Below are 22,147 nucleotides of genomic sequence, written 5' to 3' on the forward strand. Positions count from 1 at the left end.
TCCATACCTGCAGGGTCCATTTGTGGGGGGTTCAATCTGTCACGAATAGTTAGAGGCTTGGACCTAAATGCAGAGTTTGATGTTTATTCAAATGAAGACCAAGAAAAACTTACAAACAAGAAGTACCGAAAGTATTCAGGCCAGGAAAGAGCAGGCACACACAGTACACCACTCAAAAGATACAAAAAAACAGAAACACATGCAACACACAGAACCAAATGAACTCACAAGACACAAAGGAAACACAGAGACTAATCAAATCAGCAATGCAACGTTAGCATCAGCAGTTAGCGCAGCAAGCTAGCAGTTTTTAAAAATACGTCTCAATTAATAACATGGTTGCAGGTATATATGTACGGGACTGTGTAGAGCACAACACACGACTGTCATAATTCTTAAATCAATTCTTTAAGTCAAAAATACATTTATGTGTTTCTCTGGTGGACCTGGTCTCTACGGAAGAGGATTAGGTCCACTTGTGAAACATCTATGTCAGTTCTGTATTTATTCTCAGAATTCTGAGATTAAAGTCAAATTTCTGAGAAAAAACAACTCACACAATTTTTTCACCAGTGGCCCTAATCCTCTTCCGTAGGTCGCCATAGTTACCGGCTGGGTTGTGTTTTTTGGGTAAGACGTCAACATAAAACAGAAAATGGTACAAGACACTCTAAAGAAAACAAACAATGAATAAATATAAGTATAGAGAATAAATGGTGGAATGTATTTACAATTAAAGCTGTAATTTTCTTGTCATCGCAGCTTTGCCACCAGGGGGCGCTGCAGCACCGAGTCAGTTCTGATTGGTCCTTCTTCTGTTTGACAAATTAAAAGGAAACTACCATCATCTTTGATTTGGTTCATTGTTTTTCTAAGAGCTCTGAAAATTTAACAAAGTATTTGCACTTTCTTCTAAAGTGTATATTTATCATTTATATTCCTACATGTTTTTCAGAGGAAATCTGGAACACTTCCGGTCTTTTATTTTGAAGCTCAGCAGCTGATCTCCACCGGAAGCTGTAGTCCCGACTGCGGCTAACTTGCCCCTCTGACCAAGATGGCGTCTCTCAGAAAGCAGTGTTAGCAGAGGGTCTTTGTTGTGTTAGAAAGAGGTAAAATGTGTAAAGTCCAGATGCTGAGAGCGTTGGTGGAGCAGCGACTAACTGCGGCTGCTGAAGAGATATTTGGGCTGTTTGAAAGAACGATAGCAGAGTACGAGGAGGAACTTTGTCGTTCAAAAGAGGAGAACGAGCGACAACGGGAACTACTGGACGCTGTTTTCAACCCTCAGCTCCGGGTCCACAGAGCAGGTTAGTCCATTAAACCTTCAGCTGGTCTTTCTCTCCTTCCTGGGCTCTCTTCTCTCAGCGACGATATGACGATAGGACGGATGGAAATAAGCATTTATTCAGAACATCTGTTGGAATCTTCGCTCTTTAACAGGCCGTCGCCACCCACCAGACTCCATGGAAATAATCACTACTTTTATCATCGTAAAACACACTTCATTCAAAGTGGACAGAAACTAAATAAAACTACTAAAAGCCGTCTTGGTTCATCTTTCCACTGTTCCACCAATCACCACTCTGGTCTGGTTGGAATAAACTCTTAATTCACACATTTACATGTGGAGATATGCTGCTCTATACACGCTAAAAGTAGTGATTATTTACATGGAGTCTGGTGGAGATATGCTGCTCTATACATGCTAAAAGTAGTGATTATTTACATGGAGTCTGGTGGAGATAAGCTGCTCTATACTTTTTAAAAGTAGTGATTATTTACATGGAGTCTGGTGGAGATATGCTGCTCTATACACGCTAAAAGTAGTGATTATTTACATGGAGTCTGGTGGAGATATGCTGCTCTATACACACTAAAAGTAGTGATTATTTACATGGAGTCTGGTGGAGATATGCTGCTCTATACACACTAAAAGTAGTGATTATTTACATGGAGTCTGGTGGAGATATGCTGCTCTATACATGCTAAAAGTAGTGATTATTTACATGGAGTCTGGTGGAGATATGCTGCTCTATACACACTAAAAGTAGTGATTATTTACATGGAGTCTGGTGGAGATATGCTGCTCTATACATGCTTAAAGTAGTGATTATTTACATGGAGTCTGTTTGGTGATGGTGATTTTGGGGATCTTTTTCTAGATAAACAAATGAACGTCAATATTAACGTTTCTTTTTTTTGTTGCAATTTTGCTTTATTTTGAAATCTGTTATCGAAAGCTTATATACATACATACATATTTATACATACAAGTATTTGAGGGACAGTGGACAAAGATTACATCTACAATTATTTATTATTATTAAATACTATAAATAAATTGTTTGTTTCAATGTTTTAAGAAGCTTGCAGACATAGTGGCAGTTGTTACAAGCACAGTTTTTCTTAACACCAAAGTTAGCAAGGTAGCTGGGGGGTCGAGGTCCTAAAGTGGGGGGAGGTTTTTGGTGCACACACTTCAGAATCAGCTTTATGTGCCAGGTATGAAGACAAATGAGGAATTTTTCTTTGGAACATCACTGCTCACAACGCGCTTACACATACAAAACAACCAAACAATATACAGTATACAGTGGGGTTTGTAAGTTAGGGCCCCCCAGGTAAAAATGTGTATTAATGTGCATAAAGAAGCCAAGAAAAGAGGGAAAAATCTCCAAAAGGCATCAAATGACAGATTAGACATTCGTATAATATGTAACAAAAAATTAGATTTACACTTTCAAAATAACAGAAAACAAAAAACGCTTCTCGTCGCCAGCCAAGAGTCTTTAATTCTTGTTTGAGGTATCTTCGCCCATTCTTCCTTCCAAAAGTCTTCCAGTTCTTTGAGGTTTCTGGGCTGTTTGCCACGCACTGCTCTTTTAAGGTCTAGCCACAGATTTTCCATTATGTTGAGGTCAGGAGATTTGCTCATTCCGGCCAAAAAGTTCTATTTTAACCGCATTGGTCCACAGAACTTGTTCCCACAATGCATCAGGCTTGTCTATATGTTCATGATTTTTATGGTGAGGACGTAGAAGAGGTATGACTCTTCCATGAAGACCATGTTTGTATGAGTATCTCTTTATAGTGGAGGGGTGTAGACCAGCTCCAGGGTCTCCAGGTCTTTCGGATGGATCGGGGGTCTGGACTTGCTTTTCTCAGAGTCCTGCGAGCGGTTCTGATATTGTTCTTGGTCTTCCAGATCTTTAACTTCCATTGTTCCTGATGACGGCCATTTCTTAATTCCATTCCCAACAGAGGACATTGGCATCTGAAAACACTTTGCTATCTTCTTCTCCTGCTTTGTTATCTTCTTCTTCTTCTCTCTTTGTGAGTGTCAACTATTTTCAGTTTCAGATTCCTAGACAACTGCTTAGAAGAAGCCATGGTGCTGATTGTTGGAAGGGGGGGGGGGGGGGTCAGATGATCCATGACACTGTCAGGTCTCAGCTTTCAAAAGGGAAGGTGCATGCTAGAAACTCTGCAGGGGGCCCAAACTTTTCCAGACGCCATTTTTTAGTTTTCTGTTATTTTGAAAGTGTAAATAATGAATAAAATCTAACTTTTTGTGACATATCATACGAATGTCTAATCTGTCATTTAATCCTTTTGGAGATTTTTCATCTTTTCTTGGCTTCTTTATGCACAATAATACACATTTTTACCTGGGGGGCCCTAACTTTACAACCCCACTGCATACTCACTACTACATACTATATATACTCACTATACATACTCTAAGGCAAGGCAAGGCAGCTTTATCTGTAGAGCACATTTCAGCAACAGGGCAATTCAAAGTGCTTTACACAAAATCAGTTAAACAGATAAAACACAAGTACAAACAGTTAAAAATCATTAGCATTAAAAACTAATAAAACACATGAATAGACAGTTAAAAACAAATAGAAACATTAGGACACATAAAAAACAAGAATAAAAGTTACAGTGCAGCATAAGAAATTTAAAGAAATGAGCATTCATTTAAAGAAAGGCAGCATCAAAAAGAAAGGTCTTCAGCCTTGATTTAAAGAACTGAGAGTAGCAGCGGATCTGCAGGTTTCTGGGAGTTTATTCCAGATATGAGGAGCATAGAAACTGAAAGCTGCTTCACCCTGTTTAGTTCTGACTCTGGGGACAGAAAGTAGACCTGTCCCAGATGACCTGAGAGGTCTGGGGGGGTCATAGTGTAGTAGTAGACCTGTCCCAGATGACCTGAGAGGTCTGGGGGGGTCATAGTGTAGTAGCAGATCAGAAATGTATTTTGGACCTAAACCGTTAAGGGATTTATAAACTAGCAAGAGTACTTTGAAATCAATTCTTTGAGACACAGGAAGCCAGTGTAAAGATTTCAGAACTGGAGTGATGTGATCCAGTCTCTGGGTCTTAGTGAGGACTGGAGTGATATGATCCAGTCTCCTGGTCTTAGTGAGGACTGGAGTGATGTGATCCAGTCTCTTGGTCTTAGTGAGGACTGGAGTGATGTGATCCAGTCTCTTGGTCTTAGTGAGGACTCGAGCAGCAGCGTTCTGAATCAGCTGTAGCTGTCTGATTGATTTTTTAGGGAGACCTTTAAAGACCCCGTTACAGTAGTCAAGTCTACTGAAGATGAAAGCATGGACCAGTTTTTCCAAGTCCTGTTGACACATAAGTCCTTTAACCCTTGATATGTTCTTAAGGTGATTGTAGGCTGACTTTGTTATTGTCTTAATGTGGCTGTTAAAATTCAGGTCTGAGTCCATGACTACACCAAGATTTCTGGCTTTGTCTGTTGTTTTTAACGTTGTTGTTTGAAGCTGAGCGCAGACTTTTAATCGTTCCTCTTTTTTCCAAAAACAACCACCTCAGTTTTTCCTTCATTTAATTTCAGAAAGTTCTGGCACATCCAGCCGTTAATTTGTTCAATGCACTTAGTCAGTTTTTGTATTGGACTATAGTCCCCTAGCGATAAGGTTATGTAAATTTGTGTGTCGTCCGCATAACTATGGTAACTTATTTTGTTTTTCTCCATAATCTGAGCCAGTGGAAGCATGTAGATGTTAAACAGAAGAGGCCCCAGAATGGAGCCTTGCGGAACGCCGCAAGTCATATTTGTACGCTCAGATGCATAATTACCTATAGACACAAAGTAATCCCTATTCTTTAGGTAGGATTCAAACCAGAAACAATATAGAGACAATAGTGCAAAGTATGTAGGAGTGAATTGTGATTGTTATTATTTTGTGGAGCATAGTGCAAGGGATGCTGGGATAAATAGTATTATATTATTGTATTACAATATGAACAGTATGAACAGCTCTGGAATAGGGAATGATGAATAAATAATAAGTGAGATATGAGAATGATGAATAAATATTAAATAAGTGAAATAATAAGTGGAACCAGTAAACAGACAGTGTTACTGGGTTATTGACCAGAATTGAACCTGACATTGTGCGTAAGAAGTCAGCTGTTTATCAGAGTGATGGCTTGTGGGTAGAAACTGATCCTGAGTCTGTTGGGGCTCCTCCTGAAGTCCACAATCATCTCCACAGTTTTGAGCGTGTTGAGCTTAAGGTTGTTCTGACTGCACCAGAGAGCCAGCTGATCCCCCCCCCCCCCCCCCGTCTGTAGGCCGACTCATCACCGTCCCGGATGAGGCCGATGATGGTTGTGTCGTCAGCGAACTTCAGGAGTTTAACAGATGGGTCTCCTGAGGTGCAGTCATTGGTGTAGAGGGAGAAAAGCAGTGGGGAGAGCACACACCCCTGGGGGGTGCCAGTGCTGATTGTCCGTGTGCTGGATGTGATGTTCCCCAGTCTCACCTGCTGACTCCTGTCAGTCAGGAAGTTTGTGATCCACCGACAGGAGGAGGCTGGCACAGTGAGCTGAGAGAGTTTGGTGCTGAGGATGTCCGGGATGATGGTGTTGGACTCAGGGATGATGGTGTTGAACTCCAGGATAATGGTGTTGAACTCCAGGATAATGGTGTTGAATGCCGAGCTGAAGTCCACGAACAGGATCCTTGCATATGCCCCTGGAGAGTCGAGGTTTTGCAAGTTGACTGCATCATCCACAGGCCTGTTAGCCCTGTAGGCAAACTGCTGGGGGTCTAGCAAGGGGACTGTGATGTTCTTCAGGTTGGCCAACACCAGTCTTTCAAAAGACTTCATGACTACAGATGTCAGGGCGACAGGCCTGTAGTCATTTAGTCCAGAGATGGAGGGTTTTTTGGGGACTGGGATGATCGTGGAGCGTTTGAAGCAGGAGGGAACTTCAGATAGCTCCAGAGATCTGTTGAAGATCTGAGTGAAGATGGGGGCCAGCTGGTCTGCACAGATTTTCAGGCAGGATGGTGACACACTGTCTGGGCCAGGAGCCTTTCTGGTCTTCTGCCTCTCGAAGAGCTGGCGCACATCCACTTTACAGATCGTGAGTGCAGGCGAGGGGTAAGATGGGGGGGAGGTGACAGCATACAGGTGGGGGAAGGTGACTGACTCAAGTGTCTCCCTGCACTGCAGGCTCATGATGGTTCTCCTGAGATCCTATAGCTGTGAAAATAGATTAAATGGCTGTAATTAGGGCTGCACAATTTATTGAATTTTAATCGCGATCACGATTTTGACTTCCCAAGATCAAACTTGCGTGGTTGAGCAATATTATTATTCTTTTTTTAAATGCGTCATTTCATAGAACGCTCTGGTTTTTTTTGCATAGCACATCTACTGCTCCGTAAACCACTGTCTGATCATGTGCCATCAGGAGTTGTTTCCTTCACCTCACCTCGCATCCGCTGCAATGTTGTTTATATGGATATGGTTTAATTTTGTGTTACATGACCCATTTCTTCTGTAAAGCCGTGCCTGTGTGATCTCTCCTCTTACTCTCTCTCCTCTCTCTCCTCCTCTCTCTCGTCTCTCTCTTCTACTCTCTCTCCTCTTACTCTCTCTCCTCTCTCTCCTTTTACTCTCTGCAGCCCGGCCACACAGCGCCGGTCCACACTTCTGACATTTGTCTGCAGTTTTAATTGTCATTAACAGAGCTGTATGTTGTTAAGTATGAGAGGCAAACCTGCATTTGTACCAGTGTTTCCATGGTAACTCTGCTATCGCGGCTGCTACGGCGAAGAACACAGAAGAAGTTACTGAATGCAACTAACTTCAGTTGGTAGAGTAACAGCGTGTGAGACGGAGCTGCTGGACTTGGACCTGGACCTGGATCAGTTATTGTTGAAAATAAGTGAAGGAGCTTTTTTTTAAAGATACTTTTAAAAAATATATACAAATATACGCCGTTATTTATTTCAGATAGCTAATTTTCATTTAAGTGTGTTGCAAGTGTATGTCTATACAACATACAACTTCAACATAAGAAGAATTTAGCATAATATGGATGTGAAAGCAGTTATAGCCTATGTGACAATTTATTTAGTTGGGTTAGAATCAACAAATAATCATGATCACAATTTTGATCAAAATAATCGTGATTATCATTTTTGGCCATAATCGTGCAGCCCTAGCTGTAATTCATCACTTTAAACACTGTATCTGTTCTCTTAATACGTCCATGGTCTTTACAGCATGAGCCCTCTGGAAGTTACTATGCTGATGCACGTAGTTCCGGTTTTCCTCATTGTGTGTTTCCCTGTTTCCTGCAGATGTTCAGCAGCTGTGGGTGGTTAAAGAAGTGGTTCCCCCCGAGCAGCAGGAGTGTAGCTCCAGTGTGGACCAGCAGGAGCCAGAGCCCCCCCCACACATTAAAGAGGAACAGGAGGAACTGTGGAGCAGTCAGGAGGGAAAGCAGCTTCAAGGGCTGGAGGAGGCTGATATCACCAAGTTCCCATTCACTCCTGTCCCTGTGAAGAGTGAAGATGATGAAGAGGAAGCTCAGTCCTCACAGCTTCATCAGAGACAAACTCAACACATGGAAACAGCTGATGGAGAGGACTGTGGAGGACCAGAACCAGCCAGGAACTTGCTTCCACTTTTACAGACTAGAGACTGTTCTGAACCTGAGACAGATGATTGGAAGAAGACTAGAGAACCTCAGTCCGCTTTAAACTCTCTGAATCATGATTCAACATGTAAGAAACCATTCAGCTGCTCTGAGTGTGGGAAGAGATTTGGCTTCAAGACAACTCTTAAAAGACACATGAGAACTCACACAGGAGAAAAACCTTTTTGCTGCTCTGAGTGTGGGAGGAGATTTGGCCGCAAGACACACCTGAAGAGACACATGAGAACTCACACAGGAGAGAAGCCTTTTAGCTGCACAATCTGTAAGAAATCTTTTGCACAGAGTGGATATTTACATTCACACATGAGAATTCACACAGGAGAGAAACCTTTTAGCTGCTCAGTCTGTAAAAACTCTTTTATATGGAGAAGAAGTTTACAGAATCACATGAGAATCCACAGAGAAGAAACACCTAAGTGCGTTGGTCCGATGACAACAGAAGCTGATGGAGAGGACTGTGGAGGACCAGAACCAGCCAGGAACTCACATCCCCTTTTACAACCAGAGACTGGAGACTCTTCTGAACCTGGGGCTGATGACAGGGCTGATTGGAAGGAGACCAGAGAACCTCAGTCAGCTTTAAACTCTCTGAAACATGATTCAAGATGTAAGAAAACTCATAGCTGCTACTAGTACTGTCTAAACAATTGATATAGTTAGCTAAAAGTACTGACTAAACAGCTGAAGAAGGTTGTCAGCAGCATGGAGGCTCAGTGGTTAGCACTTCTGCCTTACAGGAAGGTAGCACAGTAGAGTTCAATCAATGGTGTAGGCAGAGTTTGATTTATTTAAATGTACTGACAAAACAGGTGGAATATTTAGCTAAAAGTACTGACCAAACAATTGAAATAGTAGCTAAACATACAGACTAAGCAGTTGAAATACTTAGCTAAAAGTATTGTCTAAGTATTTAAAGTAGTTCGTTGCAAGAATTGACTGAACAGTTGTCTGAATTTTATTCTGTTTCCTGCAGATGTTCAACAGCTGTTGGTGGTTAAAGAAGATGATATCCCTGAGCAGCAGGAGTGTAGCTCCAGTGTGGACGAGCAGGAGCCAGAGGCCCCCCCACACATTAGAGAGGAGCAGGAGGAACTGTGGAGCAGTCAGGAGGGAGAGCAGCTTCAAGGGCTGGAGGAGGCTGATATCACCAAGTTCCCATTCACTCCTGTCCCTGTGAAGATGATGATGAGAAGAAAGCTCAGTCCTCACAGCTTCATCAGAGACAAACTCAACACATGGAAACAGAAGCTGATGTAGAGGACTGTGGAGGACAAGAACCAGCCAGGAACTCACATCCACTTTTACAACCAGAGACTGAAGACCAGACTAGAGACTCTTCTGAACCTGAGGCTGATGACAGTGCTGATTGGAAGGAGACCAGAGAACCTCAGTCTGCTTCAAACTCTCTGAAACATGATTCAAGATGTAAGAAAACATGCAGCTGCTCTGAGTGTGGGAGGAGATTTGGTAACAAATCACATCTGAAGAGACACATGATGACTCACACAGGAGAAAAACCTTTCTGCTGTTCAGTCTGTAAGAAATCTTTTATACAGAGTGGAAGTTTACGGTTACACATGGTAGTCCACACAGGAGAGAAAAGATTCAGCTGTTCTGAGTGTGGGAAAAGATTTGGGCGCAAGACACACCTGGAGAGACACATGAGAACTCACACAGGAGAGAAACCTTTTAGCTGCTCAGTTTGTAAAAAGTCTTTTATACAGAGTGGAAATTTACAAAAACACATGAGAATCCACAGAAGAGAAACACATAAATGCTTTGCTCTGATGACAACAGAAGCTGATGGGGTGGACTGTGGAGGATTAGAACCACCCAGGAACTCTCACCCACTTTTGCAACCAGAGTCTGGAGACCAGACTGGAGACTCTTCTGAACCTAAGACTCATTACAGTGCTGATTGGAAGGAGACCAGAGAACCTCAGTCAGCTTTAAACTCTCTGAAACATGATTCAAGATGTAAGAAAACATTCAGCTGCTCCGAGTGTGGGAAGAGATTTGATGTAAAGGGAAGTTTGAAGATACACATGAGAATCCACACAGGGGAGAAACTATTCTGCTGCTCTGAGTGTGGGAAAAGATTTAGCATGAGGGGAAGCCTCACAACACACATGATAAGCCACACAGGGGAGAAACCTTTCAGCTGCTCAGATTGTGATAAAAAATTTGGCCTCAAGACAACTCTTAAAAAACACATGTTAACTCATACAGGAGAGAAACTGTTCAGCTGCTCTGAGTGTGGAAAAAGATTTGGCTTAAGGGGAACCCTGAAGACACACATGAGAACTCATACAGGAGAAAAACCTTTCAGCTGTATAGTTTGTAAGAAGTCTTTTTCAGAGAATGGATGTTTACAGAAACACATGAGAATCCACACTGGAGAAAAACCTTTTAGCTGCTCAGTTTGTAAGAAAGCATTTACTGTGAGTAGCCATTTAAATCCACACATGAGAATCCACACTGGAGAAAAACCTTTCAGCTGCTCTGAGTGTGAGAAACGATTTGGCCGGAAGGAATATCTAAAGAAACACATGAGAATTCACACAGGAGGAAAAACCTTTCAGCTGCTCAGTTTGTGATAAAGGATTTGGCTTCAAGTCAATTCTTAAAAAACACATGTTAACGCATACATAGGATAAACCTCAGCCCAGTCTGTAAGAAATCTTTTAAGGCTCTGACACAACCCAACCATCGGCAGAAACGGCAAACTGATCGGGGTTAGGCCAGTGACTAGGGATGTTCTTGATGCCATGAAAAGACAAGACTATACCCTGTACAGGAAACTCTGTTTGAGCGTTTATATTTTTGCAAAAGTTTTGTTGAAGTGAGCCTGAGATCAGAGACTTTCACCGCGATTGACGGCTTCTTTATGATGGATGTGCACATGATAATAAAGGAATCAAAATATATTACCTGCTGAAAATGAGTGTGAATGCTGAACCAAAGTCTTCTAGCACAGTGATTCCCAAAGTGGGGGTCGGGACCCCCAGGGGGGTCGCGAGCCAGCGAGGGGGGGGTCGCGAGTTGATTTCCAGAAATAAAATAAAAATTTAAAAACGATTAGAAATAGCATGTTAGCCATGATTTTAACACAAGATAAAACTAGTGGCTAAATTTAAAATAAAACCAAGCAACTAAATGAAAAGGGAACAGCTGTTTTGATTTTCTTTCTTTCCGAGTAGCGTCTCCAACATTAACACTACAACTGCCGGGATTCCAAAAGTACTGGAACCGCGAGACTCTAAACTCTATAATCTGTCATGATCAATAGGCTACCAAATTGCAATTTTAATGCAGGTATTGTGTTAGGATATCTTTAGAAAAACGAAATAACACCAAAATGTACAATTTAACGTGTTTAATTATACACTTGAGTTGCCCAGGTGCTTCAATAACTCATAACATGGCATAGTAAAACGTAATTATTTCATTCACAATATGGTATGTAAACATGCAAATAACACCTAAAAGTATTTTTTTTGAACATTTATAACCTAACCTGTCACTGCCTCCGTGTTGGTGTCTGCTGTGGTGCGCATTGCTCCTCAGACCGCGCCCCCCCCCCCCCCCCCCCGCTGCTCGGACCGCGCCCCGCTCCCTTTCCTCCTCTAAACTCGTGTCTCAGCTCCTCTGCGAGTTGCTGCCTGAACTTCCTCCAGACAATGTCCCTGCTGGTGCCCTCCTTGGAGAGGATGTGATGATTCCAGCCAGTTTGAGGATGTATAAAGTTGTATAAACACGTAGGCAGCCACCGGCCATCTAGCTCCGTGTACCGCTCCTTCCACAGAGCGAGCGCCCGGCGCTGCCTCCTGGTCCAGAACGGAGTCCATCCCCGCCGTACTCACGGTGGTAGCAGCGTTACCGACCCGGGCTTTACCTTCACCCCATCGCTGATGCCCACAGTTGTTACTCCAGACCGATTAAAACCAACACCACGAAATACCGAATACTGTATGGCCGAAATAGGTAAAAGGGATTTTATTTTGTTAGGCCTAGTGTGTAATGTATATAAAAACTATTTTAAATTAAAATATAGAGCTTTTTAACTTGCTGTGCTCCAAACATACTGCACATCCACCTCATTAGGTGAGATTAAGTTCAAATTAAAGTAATGAGTAAATTACTGTAGAATAATGTCATGGCTGTTGTGTTATTTTGTGTTGTCAATATTCTCATGTTTGGATACGCCTGTAGTGCGTGCGCGATTGCGCGCAATGTTTAAAGTGGGGGGGGGGGTCGCGAGTCACTTGCACCGTTACTTTGGGGGTCGCGGGCTTAAAGTTTTGGGAACCCCTGTTCTAGCAGGTTCAAATTTACAAATCTGCATGATGGACTGGAGTTGAGAAAAATGTCTCCATATTTCCATGAGAATAGTTTCTGTTCTGCTTAAAGGGAATTAAAATAAACGTTCATGTAAATTTAATCCAATAATTCGGCTGCATGATTGTAACGGAAAATAGAAAATGGATTTCCAGCAGAAGATTACTGTGAATGCTGAGAAGCTAAACTGGGTTGATGTCTGAAATCCAAAAGAAGAAGTTGAAGCAATAATAATACTTGTGGGAAAATTGGTGGTTCAAACCAGTTGAAGTTTCACAGATTAGTTTAATTGTTTATGACAATAAAATATAAAATTAAAAACATGAACATGACACTAACACCAAAACCCACCGGCGACATTTAAAGATCCACTGTGTAGGAATTCCTACCATCTAGCAGTGAAATTGTACATTACATTCAAACAAGTAGCGCTCTCTAGCACCTTGCTAACTCTAACCCATGTTGCATCTACGGTGGTCGTTACGTACCAGGAAGCTACGACAACATGTCGTCCAATAGGGCTTCATCAGGTTTTCTTCGGGTGATGAGGTTCGTTATTTCAAACAAACTGCATTGAATCATTAGTTTGAAGTAATGACTCTTGGAGCAAGATTGTAAATGTTGTTGCCACGTTTCTGTTTTTTTGTTGATAGTCTGACATTAGTGGCCTATGGTATCAGCTAACAACACAAAGAACACATGTTACCGTACGAATCACGGACTGGAAACGGCATCAACTATGCTAATCAGTAGTGATGCATTATTTGTTTAATTCTTCATGTAATTTAATTGTTTCTGTAGATAGGGACAGTACGTATTAATAAACATTGTAAAAAGTACACAATGTAAATATGCTAGTTATTCACCATAGCTTATTTTTTACATCTATTGTCCCTAAGGCACATCCATAAAACATGAAATGGAAAACATGAAATAAAATAAAAATGAAATAAAATGAGTCCTTACCCCAAGTGAAGGAGTTTAAGTACCTTGGGGTCTTGTTCGCGAGTGAGGGGACTATGGAGCGTGAGATTGGTCGGAGAATCGGAGCAGCTGGTGCGGTATTACATTCTGTTTATCGCACCGTTGTGACGAAAAGAGAGCTGAGCCAGAAGGCAAAGCTCTCGATCTACCGGGCAATTTTCGTTCCTACCCTCACTTATGGTCATGAAGGCTGGGTCATGACCGAAAGAACGAGATCCAGGGTACAAGCGGCCGAAATGGGTTTCCTCAGGAGGGGGGCTGGCGTCTCCCTTAGAGATAGGGTGAGAAGCTCAGTCATCCTTTGGGGGTCGGAGTAGAGCCGCTGCTCCTTCACGATGAAAGGAGCCAGTTGAGGTGGTTCGGGCATCTGGTAAGGATGGCTCCTGGGCGCCTCCCTAGGGAGGTGTTCCAGGCACGTCCAGCTGGGAGGAGACCTCGGGGAAGACCCAGGACTAGGTGGAGAGATTATATCTCCAACCTGGCCTGGGAACGCCTCGGGATCCCCCAGTCGGAGCTTGTTGATGTGGTTCGGGAAAGGGAAGTTTGGGGTCCCCTACTGGAGCTGCTGCCCCCGCAACCCGACACCGGATAAGCGGTCGAAGATGGATGGATGGATGAAATAAAATACCCTCTTAGTTTGAGAGGCAAGACAAACACAAAGCAACATGGGATTGTCCCACATAGTGAGATGGGGGAAGCGGTCCAAAGTGAGTGCAGCTTTGGTTTTCTAAAACCAGGATTATAAATGAGTTTTAAAATGTCTGTATGTGGGACGGCCCTTATTGGGGGGGGGGGGGGGGGCAGGCTATTCCAATATGTATTTCCTTTTGCTGCACAGTTTGTCCAAATGTGGTGGGCCTAAAAGGTCCCCTTTGATGGGACCCTTGTACTACCACCACTCTCAATTCTTTAAAAGAAATCCTTCATTGGGGAGGGGCACGATGATGTGTAGCCTTATATACAAAACAGTCATATTTAGAAGAGTACTGCAATAGGCTGACGCGTTGTCACGTTAGTGACCAGTTAGTGAAACAGTACTCACGGTGTGAGAATATCGTGTACGGGTATTGTTAGATATCATCATCTGGTGATTGAACGTAGGGAGAGGGAGAGGAGGAGGACGAGGAAGAGAGACACAAGCATGACAAAGATGGCCAGCAGCTACGAGAGACCATCTTGAAAGAGTTGAAGACTTCCAGAGGCGGAGAAGAGAAGCGACATGTCTCCGGCTAGCAGCAGCTCTCTGTCTGTATGGATCATGCTAAATATTCATCTGGATTCGGTTTTCTTATGATAATACACTGCATACTGTATATCTATGTTATTCTTTCTAATGTTACTGCAACTACATTACACATATCTGTACAAGTTGTTATACATTGGTCATATTATATAGCCATCTTTATTCTTCTCTTATATGGTAACTGCTACTACACATATCTATATTTGATTTATATTACTCTACTAAACCACCTTCTGTAAACCAACTCTACACTACATGTCATGTTTTGTCTATACTTGAATATCACATCGTACTTTTCTGCTCTTTTTGCCCTTCTGGTTGGACGTTTCGTTGTCTTTGTACTCTGCACAATGGCAATAAAGTTGAGTCTAATCTAAAAATAATCTTAACCTGAGTTAAGTGAGTGTTTTTGAAAACAAAGGCCTATAGAAAATGTTATAGACATCAATATTTTTTTTGCATACCAATAAAGCTTTATTTGTCAACATTGACACATGAGCTCCCTGCATTGCCTCCAGTGCACTATACTGCCAAGCTGTTGGCTGTCCAGGTCTACCTGATACCTACCTGTAGAGCTGATGGTCTAGCCCTGTCTTAGTTCCTTTCATCTCTTCAGAGTCTTCTGCAGGATCACAGACGCCTCATAACTGGACTGTTGGAGAGGCAGCCGGGTCGGATTTTTCATCTACCCTCAGGGACAGGGCATGAAGTCATCTTTTTTAACAACCTGCCACAGTGGCAGGAGGATTTAAAAATCCACCCCCCACTGTCACTTTTTACCAGCCTCTTTGTTGCCTCATGAAGGGGAAAAACAGGAATTGCTGCGTCTCTATGATCCTATCCTGTCCTATTCATGGTAGCCTCGTGGACATTGCGCTATCATCACGTACTGTGTGTGTGTGGGGGGGGGCACCTTAATAATCTTGCATAAAGGCATAATTTCCTATCCTGGGCTGGGACACACATTCATACAGTTTGATGAACTTATCAGACTTTAATTTATCATTGCACCGACAATAATGTAGCTGTCCTCAATTTAGGTCAACTGGACATCTCATCTGTGGTTTTTCCTGCATCCAGTGTGTGTGTGTGTGTGTGTGTGTGTGTGTGTGTGTGTGTGTGTGTGTGTGTGTGGTGTGTGTGTGTGTGTGTGTGTGTGCGCATTCGCTGCAGAACGTCTTTCGTTGTACGTTGTGTTGGTAAATGTGAGATCACACGGTCTCGTCTTCATATCAGAAACACGGAAATGAATTTGACCCGTTCTCACTCCTGATTGGACAGTGGCTGCACGTGGGACTGCCGGAGTAATTAAAATGCGATAGGGGCCCCTGGCTGTCAATCAATGGGTTCCAGTGATGCTGGCCCCTGATTGGCACATAAGCAACTGCGCACCCGTACACATATTTATATTTATATGTATTTATATCTTTTGCATTGCTATTTTGATTTTTTTTATTCAGACGTGTATTTTAATCATTTATCTTGCTGTGTTTTTCTCTAAAGAAGCCTAAAACACTTCTGGACTTTTATTTTGAAACTCAGCAGCTAATCTCCACCGGAAGCTGTAGTCCCGACTGCGGCTAACTTCCCCCTGTGACCAAGATGGCGTCTCTCAGAAAGCAGTGTTAGCAGAGGGTCTTTGTTGTGTTAGAAAGAGGTAAAATGTGTAAAGTCCAGATGCTGAGAGCGTTGGTGGAGCAGCGACTAACTGCGGCTGCTGAAGAGATATTTGGGCTGTTTGAAAGAACGATAGCAGAGTACGAGGAGGAACTTTGTCGTTCAAAAGAGGAGAACGAGCGACAACGGGAACTACTGGACGCTGTTTTCAACCCTCAGCTCCGGGTCCACAGAGCAGGTTAGTCCATTAAACCTTCAGCTGGTCTTTCTCTCCTTCCTGGGCTCTCTTCTCTCAGCGACGATATGACGATAGGACGGATGGAAATAAGCATTTATTCAGAACATCTGTTGGAATCTTCGCTCTTTAACAGGCCGTCGCCACCCACCAGACTCCATGTAAATAATCACTACTTTTAGCATCGTAAAACACACTTCATTCAAAGTGGACAGAAACTAAGTAAAACTACCAAAAGCCGTCTTGGTTCATCTTTCCACTGTTCCACCAATCACCACTCTGGTCTGGTTGGAATAAACTCTTAATTCACACATTTACATGTGGAGATATGCTGCTCTATACACGCTAAAAGTAGTGATTATTTACATGGAGTCTGGTGGAGATATGCTGCTCTATACACGCTAAAAGTAGTGATTGTTTACATGGAGTCTGGTGGAGATATGCTGCTCTATACACGCTAAAAGTAGTGATTATTTCATGGAGTCTGGTGGAGATATGCTGCTCTATACATGCTAAAAGTAGTGATTATTACATGGAGTCTGGTGGAGATATGCTGCTCTATACACGCTAAAAGTAGTGATGGAGGGTGGGGGGGGGGGGGGGGGGGGGGGGTAGATCAAATGTTGATAAAATGCATGAATAACTCATGCCTTAAAGTTAAAAAGATTTGTGTATTGCTAATGTTTTTTTTTAATATAACATTATAACGAACAAAACACCTTTTACTATATACACAAAACTATCCTTTAGTGCTGCTATACATCATCATCCAACAAGGCGTGCAGTAGGAGCAGTTTTATTTTGCCTAAAGTTAAAACTAAGTCAATTCACCGTTCAGTTAGGTACAGAGCAGTGTGTGTGTGTGTGTGTGTGTGTGTGTGTGTGTGTGTGTGTGTGTGTGTGTGTGTGTGTGTGAATGGAACTCTCTCCCAACGACTATTAAACAAAGCTCTCAGTATGGCCTTAAAAAATCACTTAAGACATATTTATTTCAAAGGAATTAATCATTTAATCTAAAATGAGTTTGGTACAGGGCTTTTGTTATTGCATTTCTTAAAATAGATTAATCTATTTGGAGTAGTGCCTTTTGGTTCATTTTTTGTATTAATTGTGTTAACTGTAAGATTTACTTATGATTTATATTTTTAAATGTATGTCTGTGTGTGTAATGAAATGTCATAATGAGTATTGTCAAAGAAAAGATTGTAGGTCCCCAGGAAGAAGAGGTTTTAGTGTGTGCTGAAGCTAATGGGGATCCAAATAAAACAAACAAACAAAATAACTAACAAAGACCCAAAAATTCCACTAATCCCCCCTGGAGCAAGCGTTTAGTGTCACAGTGGCGAGGAAAAACTCCCTTTTAGGATTACTAACCTGGGACAGGCTCTTGGTTGTCTGACGGTGCCGGTTGGGGGGGTGATGAACAGTGAGAATTATAGTCACACGCACATGTGCAGCTTCACCATTTCCTTTTGTAGTTCCCTGCGGACAGGAGCACAGCTGCTCTTAAAGTTGCACGTTACTTATGTAAATCTTCTGTTGTGTTGCCGTGTGTGTTATTGAGAACGTAAGTGCACAATTTTATGTCCATGCTAGTTAAGTATGTATTTTCATTTGTGTAAGTCAACATGACAGTATCTTTCTTATCATAGTTCAGGATAGCATGCTAATGTCTACCGTAATGCCAAGAACGGGCTGCAGACCGTACCATTCAGAAACAATAGTTGATACCTCATTAATGGATGCATGTTAGGACAGCATTCTACATGTTAATTACACTCCTGCTGAGGTTAGTTCACCTGTTGATTACACTCCTGCTGAGGTTAGTTCACCTGTTAATTACACTCCTGCTGAGGTTAGTTCACCTGTTGATTACACTCCTGCTGAGGTTAGTTCACCTGTTAATTACACTCCTGCTTAGGGTAGTTCACCTGTTGCTGGTTTGATTACCCGCGTCATGCACATGCTGCTGTTATGTTCAATTATGGTCTTAGAGCGCCATCTAGTGGCCAATAGATAGAACTACATAATGAAACCTGTATGCTTGGATTGTGTTCATTTCCATTACTATCCGGTATTGTCTAGTTGTTTGCACAGCAAATATTTATTATCTAGCAATTATGTGTATGACAGAGTGAGTTGCTTATTGTTCTTTATTTGTATACATGTGCTTTCATTATGTACATTTTATAATTATATATTCTTTATTTCTTTACGTTACAAAAAACCACACAAGCACACCTACTCAACGTGTAATGCAAGCAACAAGTGCTGTATTCAATGCTGGATCTGGATGTCAATAAATCTGTTGACCTAAACCCAAAGGTTGCAGTGACCCTCTTACCGGAGTACTTAGCCAGCTTGGGGTAGCGCCAGTGATAACATACACGGACTTCACAAGGGTACTGTAGAGCGTAGCAGATTGTAGCAGGGCGCAGAGCAGGGGCACAGCGACAACTGCAACCACGATTAAGGTGCCACCCTAATTCAAAGAAACTTCTGGGCGATAAAAAACACAAGGACTCTGGGGATTAAGCTCCCTAGAGCTAAGTTAGTAACAAACAAGCATTTCTGGGACATGGATGCTCACAGAGGGAAAGAGAGGAGAAAGGAGCTCAGTGTGTCAAAGGAAGTCCCCCTTCAGTCTAAATAATCTATTACAGTATAAGTAAAAGCGGGTGCAAGGCGGACCTGAGCAAGATCTTTAAGGGTTGGTAGATGACTCTGACGACTATAAAGAGAAGCCAGTGGGCTGGGCGAGGTAGACGCCGCCACTCCTCACTCCCTAACTAGAAGCTTTAACAAAGAGGAGAGTTTAAGTTTACTCTTACAGTAAAAGTGGTGATGGTGTCTACCTCCTGAACCCAGACCGGAAGCTGATTTCACAGGAGAGCGGCCTGATAGCTAAAGGCTCTGGTACTCGGACCCAGACTGGGAGCTGGTCCCACAGGAGAGGGGCCTGATAGCTAAAGGCTATGGTCCTTGAACCCAGACTGGGAGCTGATCCTCAACTCCTCGTCGTTGCCGCGGAGTAAATCTGGGGAACCTGTGGACGACAGCCAGATCTATGTCCCCCTCAAAAGATCTGATTCCAACACTGTTTACCCACTCTTACAGTGTTTACAGGACATTAAGGCTTGGCTGTCTTTACATTTTTAAAATTTTAAGAAGGAAAAAAGACCAAAGCCATGTCCTTTGGTGGCACTTCTGTGACCTCCCCCCTAGTTGATCAGGGTTCTTTAGCGCTGGCACTTCTTTTCTTTGGCTTTTAACACCAGGTAGAGTGTTGATCTTATGTGTATTCCTTCACCGTATCCTGGCAGTGCATTTTATTGTATTTATTTTATTGTACTTTATATTTTTTATTGTGTTATCTATTTATTCTGTATTAGCTTTTTGTACAGCACTTTGAAAAATATAAATACATAAAGTGGATTGGATTGAAGGCTCTGGGTCCCATTCTACTTTTAGAGACTCTAGGAACAAGTAGCTCTGTATTCTGGGAGCGTAGTGCTCTAGTGGGACAATGAGGCACTAAGAGCTCTTTAATATATTTCTCATAAACTTTACATGGCTTCATGTTTTAAATTGCACTGATACCCAATTCCAGAATTATTCAACGCACAAATAGAATGCGAGCAGACCCGAGGGACTGCACCCACATCGCCCTGCATCGCAGCATCCGGACGGTTCTCCTGAGATCCTGTAGCTGTAAAAATAGAACAAAACGGCTGTAATTCATCATGTGTATTATCTAATGTTACATCAGAGCACTGTATGCTGTAAAGCCTGTAACCTGGATGCAATGTTATTAATGTTTCTGTTCTCAAACTGCCAGGGCTAGCTATCTTCAGCAGAAGCTAGAATGAACGGAGCTTCACATCAAACACTGTATCCATTCTCTTAATTCATCTATGGTCTTTACAGCTTGAGCACTCTGGAAGTTAGTATGCAAATGCATGTAGTCACGGTCCTCATTGTGTGTTTCTCTGTTTTCTGCAGATGTGCAGCAGCTGTTGGTGGTTAAAAAAGGGGTTTCCCCTGAGCAGCAGGAGTATAGCTACAATGTGGACCAGCAGGAGCCAGAGGCCCCCCCACACATTAAAGAGGAACAGGAGGAACTGTGGAGCAGTCAGGAGGAAGAGCAGCTTCTAGGGCTGGAGGAGTCTGATATCACCAAGTTCCCATTCACTCCTGTCCCTGTGAAGAGTGAAGATGATGTAGAGGAAGGTAGGAACAACGTTGACGTATTTATTTAACGGTTCACTTGTTCAAATCCCCGTACAGATCGAGTTACGGAGTGTGGATTGGTAACTGGAGAGATGCCACTTCATCTCCTGGGCAGTGGCAGGTGCTCTTGTTCAAGGCACTGTACGTTTTCTAAGGGAGACGCCAGTTTTGTTCAAATACAATTACAAAATACGTTGATTGCCATAACTTACGTCGGAATATAGGAAGATGGGAGCCCCCATAATGGCCCTGACACACCAAGCCAATGGCCACATACTAGGGGCGATGACGGCCGACTATGGAGTCGCCTAACGTTTTATGTTATAAGAAATATCACTTCTAACATACCACAGAGATTACAGCCGACGGCCAAGTACAATGTACGTTCTGCGCACACACTACAAAAACAGGATAAAGTTTCTATGATACACACAACAAACAGCGTTTGTTCGAGCAGGATACAGAGCCTACGGCCCCTCTGCTTCAATCACCAGTAAGACAGCGGTAACCGGGAGGTAACCAGACTGTAACCTTTCACGTTTTGTCAGCTGTTCTCTCAGCAAAGACATCTCCCTATGTGGGAGCAAAGTGGAACTACCGAACTGTTGGCTGCGTTTACATTACATGACATTTGTCTGTAACCAACAACAACCATTTTTAACACTCAAGTGACCTCACTGCAGCACACATATTCTAATAGCCCAGTTTGTCCTGAAAAAAACTGATGTTCATATCTTGACTGAAGACAACAGGGTTGATGCTTTACAAGTTATTATAGAACATAAAACCAGATGGACAAAGAACTGTAAAAATGACCTTAGTTCTCTGAGTATTAAATTAATCTTTGGATTAATCAATGAAAATAATTATGGCTAGGGACAGCCAGCATACAGCAATATTTTTATTCAGATTATAGCATTCTGTTCACAGCAAACCAGCCAGACCTTCTCCAGGTTACAGTCTGCTTTCATGACCTCCAGAACTTCTCACCACTGTCAGTTACACTGAGTTATGAAAATGTCAATGGCTGTGATTGTTTGTAAATGGAGGCAAGTTGTCTTGGTTTTGTCTGACGTCCCAGTTTTCCTCAATTTGTGTTTCCTGCAGATGTTCAGCGGCTGTTGGTGGTTAAAGAAGAGGTTCCCCCAATGCAGCAGGAGTGTAGCTCCAGTGTGGACCAGGAGGAGCCAGAGTCCCCCCCACACATTAAAGAGGAGCAGGTGGAACTGTGGAGCAGTCAGCGGGGAGAGCAGCTTCAAGGGCTGGAGGACGCTGATATCACCAAGTTCCCATTCACTCCTGTCCCTGTGAAGAGTGAAGATGATGAAGAGGAAGCTCAGTCCTCACAGCTTCATCAGAGACAAACTCAACACATGGAAACAGAAGCTGACGTAGAGGACTGTGGAGGACCACAACAAGCCAGGAACTCACTTTTACAACCAGAGACTGGAGACAGATATTTACAGTCACACATGGTAGTCCACAAAGAGAAAAGATTCAGC

General features: G+C 42.6%; 2 protein-coding genes across 2 annotated transcripts; both read left to right on the top strand.

Annotated features, from left to right (window-relative positions):
- The first annotated feature begins 1,037 nt into the window (after positions 1 to 1,037).
- Positions 1,038 to 22,124, top strand: LOC116677115 (golgin subfamily A member 6-like protein 7). The gene is made up of 5 exons (XM_032507795.1): positions 1,038 to 1,310; positions 7,640 to 7,716; positions 20,468 to 20,645; positions 21,753 to 21,989; positions 22,102 to 22,124. The coding sequence occupies exons 1-5, from the start codon at positions 1,118 to 1,120 to the stop codon at positions 22,122 to 22,124; spliced, it is 708 nt and encodes a 235-aa protein (XP_032363686.1). The 5' UTR covers positions 1,038 to 1,117.
- On the top strand, positions 9,195 to 10,674 carry LOC116677111 (gastrula zinc finger protein xLCGF3.1-like). The gene is given in 3 exon segments (XM_032507791.1): positions 9,195 to 9,270; positions 9,823 to 10,565; positions 10,567 to 10,674. Coding segments are annotated over 3 exon segments (888 nt in total). The 5' UTR covers positions 9,195 to 9,233.
- Positions 22,125 to 22,147: the final 23 nt, after the last annotated feature.

Source organism: Etheostoma spectabile, unplaced genomic scaffold (genome assembly GCF_008692095.1).
Source record: "Etheostoma spectabile isolate EspeVRDwgs_2016 unplaced genomic scaffold, UIUC_Espe_1.0 scaffold00004397, whole genome shotgun sequence".
Taxonomy (NCBI): domain Eukaryota; kingdom Metazoa; phylum Chordata; class Actinopteri; order Perciformes; family Percidae; genus Etheostoma; species Etheostoma spectabile.